This window comes from Pundamilia nyererei, unplaced genomic scaffold (assembly GCF_000239375.1).
Source record: "Pundamilia nyererei isolate P.nyererei 1_Seehausen unplaced genomic scaffold, PunNye1.0 scaffold00042, whole genome shotgun sequence".
Taxonomy (NCBI): Eukaryota; Metazoa; Chordata; class Actinopteri; order Cichliformes; family Cichlidae; genus Pundamilia; species Pundamilia nyererei.
In genome coordinates this window covers 3,767,939-3,780,207 of record NW_005187443.1, presented here as the reverse complement: position 1 = coordinate 3,780,207, position 12,269 = coordinate 3,767,939, and the positions used below count along the sequence as shown (strand labels likewise).

At 41.2% G+C, this 12,269-nt stretch overlaps 2 protein-coding genes across 4 annotated transcripts in view; one reads left to right on the top strand and one right to left on the bottom strand.

Annotated features, from left to right (window-relative positions):
• Positions 1-567: 567 nt before the first annotated feature.
• lhfpl5a (LHFPL tetraspan subfamily member 5a) lies at positions 568-2,867 on the top strand. Its single transcript, XM_005731399.1, has 2 exons — positions 568-970; positions 2,617-2,867. The coding sequence occupies exons 1-2, from the start codon at positions 568-570 to the stop codon at positions 2,865-2,867; spliced, it is 654 nt and encodes a 217-aa protein (XP_005731456.1).
• Positions 2,868-3,836: 969 nt separating this feature from the next.
• The window catches only part of srpk1b (SRSF protein kinase 1b), a 24,934-nt gene continuing 16,501 nt past the window's right edge, over positions 3,837-12,269 (bottom strand). For all 3 annotated transcript variants that reach the window (XM_005731375.1, XM_005731374.1, XM_005731376.2), the window contains 13 exons: positions 12,076-12,184; positions 11,064-11,151; positions 10,884-10,971; positions 10,128-10,234; positions 9,795-9,960; positions 9,218-9,243; positions 8,892-9,114; positions 8,346-8,753; positions 7,603-7,697; positions 7,352-7,459; positions 6,589-6,658; positions 6,331-6,423; positions 3,837-5,214 (listed from right to left, as the gene is read on the bottom strand). In XM_005731375.1, the coding sequence (XP_005731432.1) occupies positions 5,030-5,214; positions 6,331-6,423; positions 6,589-6,658; positions 7,352-7,459; positions 7,603-7,697; positions 8,346-8,753; positions 8,892-9,114; positions 9,218-9,243; positions 9,795-9,960; positions 10,128-10,234; positions 10,884-10,971; positions 11,064-11,151; positions 12,076-12,184 (1,766 nt within the window). In that variant the 3' untranslated portion in view covers positions 3,837-5,029. The remainder of the gene's footprint in view (positions 5,215-6,330; positions 6,424-6,588; positions 6,659-7,351; positions 7,460-7,602; positions 7,698-8,345; positions 8,754-8,891; positions 9,115-9,217; positions 9,244-9,794; positions 9,961-10,127; positions 10,235-10,883; positions 10,972-11,063; positions 11,152-12,075; positions 12,185-12,269) is intronic.

Below are 12,269 nucleotides of genomic sequence, written 5' to 3'. Positions count from 1 at the left end.
GATAGATAGATAGATAGATAGATAGATAGATAGATAGATAGATAGATATTAGAAAGAAAGAAGAAAGCTGATTAAGCAACACATGCTGTTACATGTGAAACAGCCTTGCTTGCCATCCTGTGTTGTTCTATCCAGCGGATCTTTTAACCATTAATCATTTATTATCTGACTACCTCAGCCTTCCTAGAGGAACCTCCCCTGCCAGGTGAAATCCAGAACAAACATCCCCTCATTGAATGCGGTGGAGTCAGTGCTGCCGTGGTATGCAGTGGTTTCTGGGACTGTTCACCTCTGCAGGGCCCACTAAGACACTGGGAGCGCGTCTCTCATACAGGTGTGTTTTCAGTACCGGGAGCTGTCCGTGGTTTTGAATTGCAAAGAGAACCACTGGAGCTATTCCCATCTCGCTGGAGCAAGCGCTTACTAAAGAATGAGGACTTTGTCAGCGGATGTTTTTGAGCAGGACACTGAAGGTGCTCACTTGTTCGTTTTTTAACTCCTTCACTTAAATTCTCATTTTTTTCTTTCTTTCTTTCCTTCTTTTGAGAAGCTCTTCCACCTCTCGCCATGCTTCCTGCTCAGGAGGCAGCCAAAATCTACCACACCAACTATGTGCGTAACGCCCGAGCCATGGGGGTGCTCTGGATCGTTTTCACCATCACCTTCGCCGTCATCACCGTGGTGGTGTTCATCCAGCCCTACTGGATCGGCGACAGCGTCAACACACCGCAGGCCGGATACTTCGGCCTCTTCCACTACTGCATCGGGAACGCGCTCACCTCGGAGCTCACCTGCAAAGGGAGCGCGCTGGACTTTGGCTCCATCCCGTCCGGCGCCTTCAAGACGGCCATGTTCTTCGTGGGGATCTCCATGCTGCTGGTGGTGGGCAGCATCGTCTGCCTCAGCCTCTTCTTCTTCTGCAACGCGGGGAGCGTCTACAAGATCTGTGCCTGGATGCAGCTGGCTTCCAGTGAGCTTCAGGCTGTGACTAAAAAAGTTTCAAGAGTTTTTAAGTGTGTTTAAATTACAGGGTAGATCTCACAGTAAGAGTTTACATTATTGGAAAGTAACACCATCATCATGGTGTTACCAGCATCACCATGTAGGCTCCAATTAAGAGAAACATCATTTTAAAACTGAAAATAGCCAATGTATACAGTACATTTAGTCTACTCCACTATATTAGTATTTTGCAGATAAAGACTGGCACTAATCGAGCAATATTAAGAGGCTTAACAGTTTTATATGATGTATTGATCATACAGATGTAGAATGCAGTTAGTTAGTTGAATTGGAGAAGACTTCCACTACCCGTAGAGCTTGCATGTAGATATTATTTTCATAATTTTGCTATTGTACAGTTATATCTTGTTTATGTATTTTAAAAATGTATTTATTCATGCAAGTCTTCATGTAAGTATTTAAAAAAGCCAAGGAAAGGAATGAATCCAGCTAATAAACAGTCAAAGTGGAAACTAAATGAATACACATTAAACTAAGATTTAGGAACAGATCTGTAAGAAGGTTGTGAAGGATAATGGTGGCTCACAGCTGTAAACTCAGAGTCTGAAACATGTACGAAAGCCCAAAGCTGAAACAAAAAGCTATGAATTTAAGCATTTGGTGACATTTCTGTAGTTCCCTGCAGACTCGCAGACACAGACAGAGCTGAAACATGATTCTGTTTGAAACATGAAGCAGTTTGTGAGCAGATGTACCTGCGAGTGAAAGGAGAGGCCTGTAATGAACCAAGTAATGAGATTAACCTGAAGGTGTGCTGTTACACTTTCTCCTCTCCCCCTTTCGCACGTGTTCTTGTAAATCCATCTTCATGAGAAGCAATGTCATTTTGGCTCTGACACCAAGTTCATTTTTAAGGATATTTGGATGCAGGCTTTGAGAGGGCTGTTTGAAAATTGCTGTTTTGAGGGCCTTCTTTGGAGTGAGTGGATGCAGAACTTATCGGGTCTGTTACGAGGATGGGATCATTAATTCGCTGAACCAGAGGCCCCTGAGGTGTGAGCTTAATAAAGTCAGTTTAAGGAAAGAATTTTGCTGTATTAGTTTAACTGAAAGGGTCTTTCTAATGTATTCAAATATGTAGTGAATTTTAAAGAGGACTTGATAAAGTGAGTCTCAGAAATGCATGAAGATGAGGTTTTGTGAGGATCAGAAAGTGAGAGCGAGATGCGAGGCAAGTGTGTGCTGTGCTGCACCTCCTTGTGCTGAGGTGGGACGGCAAGAGGTCTTAGCTGTCTGTCAGTGGAGTCAATAATAGATGAACAAGTTCATCTTTATTGAGTTGAGATGCTCTGGAGTTGCTAGGCAACTAAACTCTGTAGGTGTGTGTGTGTATCTACCTGAATGAACACAGTGTATATTTAATTTCTCTGGTGGTTTCGCTGTCATTTGTTGCCCGAGCCTGTCAAAAGCAGCAAGATGGTCTGTCACAGTGAGCACATCTATTCATTTTTACAGGTTTCCCACCACAAATCAATGCATGTTTTTGGACTTTGAATAAAAAATTTTCAAAACACTAGTAAGATAAAAGTAAAACCATCACACAGACAGAGCTGAAGTCCAGCACTCGTCAGCCTGTGCCTTCTCTCCTCTCAGGTACGTGCATGGTGATCGGCTGCATGATCTATCCTGACGGCTGGGACTCTGATGAGGTGAAGCGCATGTGCGGCCAGCGGACTGACAAGTACACACTGGGCAACTGCACAGTGCGCTGGGCCTACATTCTGGCCATTATCAGCATCATGGACTCCCTCATCCTCTCCTTTTTGGCCTTCAGCCTAGGCAATAGACAGGACAAGCTGCTGCCTGAAGACTTCCAGGTGGAGGGAAAAGGTGAGGGGAAGTGAGGGGTGGGGAAGGATAGTGAGGGAATGCTTTTCCTTAAATCTTAGCTGTGTGTATGGTGAGAACAATACTACCGGTATATGAGGATGTATTTGTATCCTTCTTCAGTTATTATTTGCTTATTTTTAAACCAGCTATGTCTCTTCTTGACTACAGATAACGCATAGAGCCCAGTGGACACTGGCATGAATGGATGAGATTTTATGAAGAGTGCCACTGACTTCAGAGGATATCCCGAGGCTTCGAGTCACTTTGAAGAAATAAGAGTCCATCTCTGCCTCAAAATGAGCTCATCAGAGTCACTGTCCATCCTCATCTCCAAGGCTACAGCTTCAGATTGCCGTCAGTAAAAGCCACTTATTACATCAGATTTAGCTCTCACTTTTATTTGCTGCTTTACATTTTTTAAGCATTTTGATTTTTTAAAATAAATGTTAATTGCTGAAATGTTATTATCATTTTGAGTTTTGAGCCTGACAGTATTAGCCACTGTTGCCTTCTCTCTATGTGAGAAATCTACCGTAATGGCGCTAACAATAAAATGATACCCAAGCTGATAACGTTTGGTTTTGTGCATCTGTAATTTATCTTTAGCATTCATGCTCTCTTAAGAGACATATTTCCATATGCATATACAGTAGATATTTGAATTAAGGGATGATTTCACATCTGTAAATACTGTTAAGTTTAGGAAGATGGTGCCTAAGTGTCTTCTTTTGACTCCACCCATTACGTGTGATACTCTCACATGGGTTCCAATCCCTGCACATACCCTGCACTACGCTGCTGCCAGCTCAAAGACCATTTTGTGCTACTTCTGTTGGACATTTGTGTTTTCACATGCATCTGTGTTCAGTGATGGAGAGAATATTTAAGTGGAAAAAACTGTGGAAAGCAATGACATAAACAACCCAGAGAAACTTTGAAAATTATTTATTCTTACTGCCTAAAGAAAAAAAAAAATCAAATGATGAGACATGGACAGTCGAGCCTTTATAGAAAAACAAGCAACATGTTTCTGATAGGACTGAAAGGAATATTACAATAACTTTAAGTACAATCTATGATTTTCACATCCAGCACCTTCTTATACACCTGAATACACACCTTTAAAGATTAAAAAAAAGAAAGAAAGTGTAAAAGAACTGACTGTGCCCTCACTCTGTTCCAGCTTCAAGCTCAAAAAAAGGAGAAATCAAAGTCCGACTCTTTGGTACACTGTACTGTACACTTGATGTGAATCCACCTATCGCTGGATTTGACTGTGAATGTGGGAATTAAACTTATCAGGTAAAAAAAAGCAACCCGGGTGTAAAAGAGCATTTGGCCAACTCATGCACGAAAAAGAGAAGGGCTCTGATTTTTTTTTCTTCACATTATAATGTGTCAAGTACTTCTCTTAAGTCAACATAAACTAATGCTGAAGCTAAAAATCTTTACTTTCACAAGAAACCGACACAACAGTTTGGCTATCAGTGTGATTCTGAACTCCCGATGTATGACCTGCACCTGTATACAAATGTAAAAAGTTCTCTGATAACGGTGCTTTGAAAGCTACTAGCTGCTCTTCATTCCAGTAAGCAATATGTAGTTATCACTTTTGAGCTCTCTGCACTCTCTTTAAAGGCTTAAAAGCTGGTACACCTAACATGATGACGAGCAAACAGACAAATTTGACTTCTAAAGTGAACTATATGATAATCGAAAGTGGCTCTGATGGTGACTGTTACAACTCTGTTAGCATCCTGTACCTTTCTGCGTTTGTAGAAAAATGTCCTTTTAAACCTGATGATCTCTTGTGTCTAAAATACAGAGAATAATGAGCAGAAGAGAAAAAGCTGGAGCTGGCAAAAAAGGGAAAATAAGATCAATAAGTTCTATTCAGCCAGTAACAAAAAGTCATAAATACTGAGAGAGTACTTTGAGCCTGTTTTATTCTCCTTAACTAACAGAACAGAGATTCAGCAGCAGTCTGTCTATCGTCTCAATGCTTCCCGATGAATGTAAGTAGACCCGTGAGAGCCGTGACAACAGGCTACAGGCACGATGGAATCACAGGCTCTCACAGAAATGGAAGTATTTGCTTACTGTACGTTTTCAAGCTTAAGCCCTTCAAACCCATCTTATCCTTTTCACAATATGCAGCTGTGTGTGCAGGCATCCTCTAGGATGAGAGCCATGGGTGGGAGAGGCACTGGGCTGCGGTGGCTCTTCTTTCAGGCACCAGGTCCAGCATGGGAAGCAGGAAGCTGCTGAAAGAGTGGGCCTCCTCTTTGGACCACTCATACTTTTCTACCAGGACATCAAACAGACCCCAAGGCTTCAACTTGGTGATGTGCCGGAGATCACCTGGGGGGAAAACACATTTAAAATTCAATCTGCTGCTTCATCGACACAACCGATCACTTTTCGCAGTCGTCAATCACAACAATACACCTCCACATTTTAGCCAACAACTAGACAAACACGTCCCTGTTTACATGAGCAAAGTGAAGCAGGTGAACAGGTTCAGTTACCTGGAAACCACTCACACACACAACCACAGCATAAAGACAGCTCACAAAGTATACTACTTAACAAACTTCAACAAGGATACATTCCCGTCTAAAGCTCTTGTTTGCATAGAAGAGCAACAGACAACATCTTGTCTGAAGGAATCGCAACCCAGTATAAATTATGCACATCCACCAGCAGAAGGCTCTGCAGCCGGGTGATTAAAACCACCCAGAACATCACCAGCAACAATCGACAGAGCATCACTGATCCTGATGTCATGAAGTGTCTGCAGAGCCCATAGCAATGCAGAAATATCCACTGCGACTTTGCTGCAGTTTCTTCCTTCAGGCTGTGAGACTACTGAACTGATCCTCCTCGCGTCACCACAAAAATCATGTTCCATTTATTAACATAAAGACTAAAATACATTTTTTAATATTTGATTTCTAATGTAACGGGCTACATCTTAAAGTTTATTATACAAGCATGTGTTGAATAATGACATTTAAATGAATCTTGAATCTATTCACCACCCATGTAACTGAACATGACTATGTGGGATCACATGTCACAGAGCATGTAGGAACCATCTGAAGTGAATTCATAGGCTTCAAATCTATTTATCTCCATTTTATATTCATAACTATAATTATCCTGGTATTGTACTCTTAGTGATTCTATAACAAGCCTGAGTATCTCTTGAGTAAACACGCAGTGGGATCTCTTACTGCTGCTCATGCTGCACTTTCTCTGTAGACTTTGTGGGGATAAATCCACCGCACCACCTCTATAAACTTGAAATAGCTGCACTGATTATAATTTGCTAGTTCAAACCGAGCAGATGGCTGTTCCCTTGAGCCATCAGGTGTTGGGCCTAAAATAGAAACTTCTGCACCAAATACCTGAGAGTATATTAAGGTTGAACTGGATGTAGCTGCTGCAGGGGGGGTAGCAGGCGGCCATGTTTACCTTTCTTGGTGAAAAACTCCTTGGAGTATTTGCCTGCCAAGATCAGCTTCCGAGGGACTTTGCCTAGCAGCTCGATGACCAGCGCTATGTGATCTACAGTGAGGCGGCAAAACACAAAAGCAGATGGACTTCACTATTGTTTCTTCAGTATAAGACATAAGTCACAATATGTCGAAACGAGGTGTAGGAGGAAGCTCGTCTTTGCTGGAACTGCTCTCTAGTTAAACTTAGATATATGGATGTTTGGACCACACCAACCTTCATCTCTGGAGTAGTCTTCTCCAGAGTGGGGTTCAAACAGGTAATCTCCAGTAGCCAGCTCAAAGGCCTGAGGAAAGAAGTACATAAGAACTCGAATACAAAAAAAAAAGAGAGATCATACTCTCCCACTGGCTCCCTTCTAAACCCAAACTACAATTTAAAATCTTTCTCCTAAAATACAAAATCCTGAATGACAAAGCTCCATCATAAACCTAATAATGAGACAATATTGCCATACAGCACTTTGATCTCTGAGGAGAGGATTTCTTTCAGTTCCTAGTTTTCAGAAGTAGAATGGGAAGCAGTGTCTTCAGCTATCAGCCCTCTCAGTTTGGATTCAGGAGATAAGATGCCTCTTTCTTGCAAGGTTAAGTCTAATTTTTTCTTTTTGATAAAGTTTATAATTAGGGCTGAATTAGGGGATCTTACACCATCTTTTTAGATCTGCTGCTTCAGGTTAAGGTTGCTTGGAGACTTCTCACAATGACCTAAGATCTTCTCCACTCTCCATTAATTTATATCAAAACCTGTTGCCTGCTCTCTTGGACAGTTTGTGTTTTGTCCGGCTTGTTGTCCATGGTGTCTCTACATTCCTCTTTTCCATGTTCTCTTTTCCTTCAACCAGGGGTTTTGACACATATGTTCCTCGTCACACTGAAAGCTTCTGCATAACATAAGTTATGTTAAGTTTGCTTTTCAGTGGGGGTTTGTGGGATCAGTTCATTTGCATACAGGTGTACTGTGTGTGAGTCTGTTTTACCATGCAGGCTGTGCTCCAGATGTCTGCTGGTGTGCTATAGCCGGCTCCTATCAACACCTCAAGAGAGCGGTACTGCCGTGTCTGGATGTCATCTGTGAAATGTTTGTGCTATAAAAACAGAAAAGTGAAGACTGGGTCACAAAATGAAAAACATGAACTTGGAAGATTTACAGTAAAAAGACACAGTGAATGTTTCAAGTTCTGCTTAAAAGTTTCTTTACAGAAAAAGTTTTATTGAATATTATACTCACCACCCAGCAGGCATTGCCGAGGTCAGCAATCTTAACCTGCAATTTGTCAGCATTGAGAGGGTCCAGGGGGTTTACTAACATGCTGCCTGTTGCTCCTGTTAAAGAGAGGAGAAGAAAGTGAAGCTGGTGTGTCTGCAGAGCAATTCTTTGCAGGATATTGTCAAGATAATGAATTATTGGAGGGCATTAGCGATGCGCACTACAGAAAAACAAAAACAAACCTTACAACCCATATTCATTGCGCCACACTGGTAAACGTGATTTGGTGTACTCCAAATCATTCTCCTAGTCTTCTTATGGGTTACCATCCTTAATACTGCAGTGTGGTAGTAGCCATGCAAAATATTGTACCAATTTCACGAGCAATGCATTGATCAAGAGGCTTTGCATATCCAAGAGTATTACCGCCTTATAAACATGAGGTATGTCTCTGCCAACCAGTTAAGTTGTACTCTGTCCAGACGTCTCCTTTTAGAAAAGATGTCGCCACTTTATTTGAACCCATCATTAAAGTCAGAAATCGTGTTTAAAGATGTGATAATGATGTCTGACCACCAGTTCATCAGTTCATCATTAAGTGAACTTTCACCCTAATTTGAAGAATATTCTAAATGGACGTATACATATCTGACAACTAAAAAACATGATTCCTCTGGTCTCAGCTGCTGTAAACACTATATTTTAGATATCAGTTTCTTAATTAATACACATTAATTTCTTAATTAATACCCCCCCAAACTAACCATCCTGGCTGTTCTCTTCTTCATTTTCTCTTTTGGTCTCCTTTAGAGTGTCCATCTGCTCCTCTATCTTGTCTCCCTCTTTTAGCTCTACAGTGACAGAGTCTGGACTGAGTGAAGCAGGGGGACGTTGCTGCTCGGTATCAGAGTTTCCGTTACAGGATGGCCGCTCTTCTTTGTCACAAAATGCATTGTCGGTCTCTTTATTGCTTTCTGGTTGCTTTGCATCCTGTTGATCCTCCTGTTCCTCTGTACATTGCTCGGTCCCTCGAACCTCTAGACTGGTCTCATTCTCCGGTGTGGCGGCGTGGCCGTTGCAGTTGACCTCCATTCTGTTCTCCTCATCGGCCGTAACCTCCCTCTGTTCATTTAGCCCTGACGTATGAGCAGACTGCTCTTCGGGAGTCAAGTCTGGAGCATAAAGAGAATAATTTATTTTGTAAAGAAAAATATATCTTGTGCGATCAAACATGAATTCAATCTGCAAATAAAACTAAAACTTATCGGCTGCCCTTCATGACCCTGACCAGGGTCTGTCCTCTCATTTACCTGCGTTAGTATGGTTAGTGATGTCCTGCTGCGTGGCAGACGTAGAAAGAGTGGCTGAGGACGTATCTTCAGTGTTCTCCGTAGTCTCCTCGTCATCCTCCTCTTCTCGGGTGTCGGGTAATGCTCCTCCCTCCATCTCATGTATCCTCTTTTCCTGCATCTCGGCCTGCTTTTTTTGCTTCTTCTTCATCTTCTTCTTTTTGTTCTTTGACATTTTGGCCGTCTGGGAGAGGGAGAAAAAGGATAGTTTGCATTTTGAATTCATTCAAATGTAAATTTGTACAAAGTCCTGCACAAGATCTGCTTAACACAAAAAGATAACTTACTGGTTTGGAAGTTGGGGCTGTACTCACTGCAGGAAAGAGAGAAAAAAATAGAGATTTATGTTGCTGAATGACATGTGGCACATCCTCAGTCCCTCTATTATTAGTATTCTGTTCGGGTGGCTGAGCTGATTCATACCAGTGCTGTACTAATAGACTGTCTGCAGTGGCACCCTGCTCAGTGAGAGTCACACTCCTCTAAGCAAGCTGGTAATTTCCATAACCAATCCAGCGGTGACTCATAGCAGCACACAGCTAAGCTCTTCACTTTTATTAAAAACATCCACAAACACTCTAGTCTCTGAATACGTACATGGCATACACTGGATTACATCATAGGGTTGGAAAAACATTTTATTCTGAACTTCTTGTTTGTGCTTCTTCACACAATCTTAAAATAAACTACTTGCAGTGACAGTTCTCTAATGGCATTATTTGGAAGATTATGGCTCGCCGCCACATAAATACATCTGAAACACCTCAAGTCACAGCACCTGGTGACAAACCTAAACAGCAAATCTCCTAGTTGTACGCAGCAAGTCAATCAAACCACAAAGATCTGAATGAGAAAGGTTGTGACCTGCAGAACCCGAGGGAGGTGCGGTGCCAGTCTTCTGCCACTGAGTAGCTTCAGCAGCCATCTTCTTGATGTAGGGCTCATTCACAGTGAGCAGAATGTTCTCCGGTTTGATGTCTGTGTGTATGATCTTACACTTGGTGTGGAGATAGTCTAAACCCTGCAGAACCTGTAGTTCAGAAAAGTCAGATTCAGGGTTAAAGGTGAACGTCTCCCATAATATCAATTAAAGTGCATCATTCATGATGGCAGATAGTTTTGATATAACCATCTTCTTCACTGAAAGACAAACACTTTTCTCCCACTAGAACCTGTCTGTGTTTTGCTGTTCAGTACCTGTCGTATGATGCTTTTAACACAGGGCGAAGGCAGCCCTTGATAATTCGACTTAATAATCCACTTAAGCAGGTGGTACCCAAGTACTTCAAAGACCATACACACATCTGGAGAAATGGAAGTCAAGGACTGAAATAGTGTTTACAAATTAGAGTTTTTCTATATCAACTAGTGCACACGAACACACACACACACACACAATCCCATGTTTTCTTCACATCACAAACACAATCTCCATCTACTGCTTCACTACTAATTTAAAGGATGTCTAGACAGGATACAGCACAGAGCTCTAAGACAGATGGAGATAGCATGAGCTTCACTATATCAAACACTGTCACACTGAAAAGACAAAGTTCAAATGAATGTCTGAACAACAAATGTAAATATGGAGTGTAATTAAACTGCGATATCCTGACTTTCCAATGACTGTCAGTCTAAATGCATCTTGTCAGCATGTCTGCACTGAAGCACAACAACACAGATGAGCTAAATTCACATCCAGCCTGAGGTGGTGTGGTCTTACCCTTGGACGTTCATCACTACTGTAGTTAATTGGCCTGGAAATGAATGTAATCATTATGCCCATGCCATCAAACTGAGACAACAACAGCAGGAAGGACAAGGGCAGTTAGCAATTAAGCTGCCTTCCTTAACAGAATGATCAGGCATCAGCTGATAGAGTCAGGAAACTGGTTAGTTTGCACCACTTAAAGGATAATGTTTCATTTGTGACAGAGTAAAAATATAGGATACGAGTTCCATTCATGCCAGAAATTTTGAAGTCATCTAGCAGCTGCACTACTTTCTCTCTGTAAGGGTCACTGGGATCTGTGTTTCTCACCTGGAGAAATAAAAAAAAGAGATACAATCGGTGATGTGAGCTGTGGGATATCTACATTATGAGTCTGTGTGAAGTAAAGTGCTGTGCCTTACTGATTTCAGCAGCTTGATTTCATCCAGAGCAGTCTCAGTGTAATGTTCAGCACTTTTTACAACCTTCATGGCCACGAAGCACTTTTCCCTGGAAATTACATGGACAAAATCAGTGGGTAAAACACATTATACAGTTCAGTGTATGCTGCTTTTGCTTAAAAAGACTGGGGCTATGCTAGAATTCTATCATTATACCTATTCTGTCTAGTAGTAAAATTACTCTTACACATTTTGTACATCATCATTCATATAATGATGTATGACACGAACGCGTTTTTTAAACAATAATAATAAGTTTTTAAAAAGAAAAGAAACAATTAAACTAAAATAAAAAATAAAATAAAATGTCATGCCCCCATCTAAAACGCAGATTTCTAAAATTCTCTCTTTGATGTTTAAAATATTGTAAAAACAGGTCTCCAACTCCTGATGAATAAATCTTTCTGAAGCCTTAAGAGATCTCCCAGACCATATCCAACAACATATGATATGTAGGAGCATCATGTTTCAACCTAATCATAATGCATTTATTGCTGCTGTCAATAGTAATTGTAACAGATATTTACCAGCTGACCTCTCAGACCCTGCGGTATCAACCGGATCAATGCAACCTTTGACTCTCTTGCAAGATTTTGGTGAAATAGCTTCTTGGACAGAAGCAGGGTAAGTGCAAATGAGTCCCAATTCGTGTACCATGTTTTTCCAATATATATTCGGGTAACCTGGGCAGATTTTTGCCATCATTTCTGAAATTCTGAACGAATCAAAATACAACTTTCAATCTGAAGTGCTATAGTGCATATTTCCTTCCATTTATCTGGTAATATTTCTGTCTGAAATTCAGCATCTCAACTTACATAAGTCTGATCAAATGTTAGCCACACTGGTGTCTGAATTACAGAAACGCACATTGATCTCTAAAAGTAAAATCTCTTTAATAAATAAATCAGGTTGTCAGGTGATTAATTCTAAACACAGAAAAATTTATAATATTTTGTGAAAGCAAACTTACTGGATATCCCAGGCCAGCCACACAGTGGAGAAGTGACCCCAGCCAAGCTTACGGATCACATGGTATCTCCCATTGAACAGATCTCCAATCCTCACATGGTGATATCCACCTGACCAAAGGCACATGCATTGTCAAACAATGTATACAGAATATCCTGCAGGAGGATTTCGCTTAAAGGTTTTACTGTTCATGCA

Excerpts from the sequence above, each read along its gene's own strand:
- lhfpl5a (XM_005731399.1), top strand. The coding sequence starts at position 568 with ATGCTTCCTGCTCAGGAGGCAGCCAAAATCTACCACACCAACTATGTG. Across the intron at positions 971-2,616 it reads CTGGATGCAGCTGGCTTCCA|GTACGTGCATGGTGATCGGC; the intron begins GTGAGCTTCAGG and ends CTCTCCTCTCAG.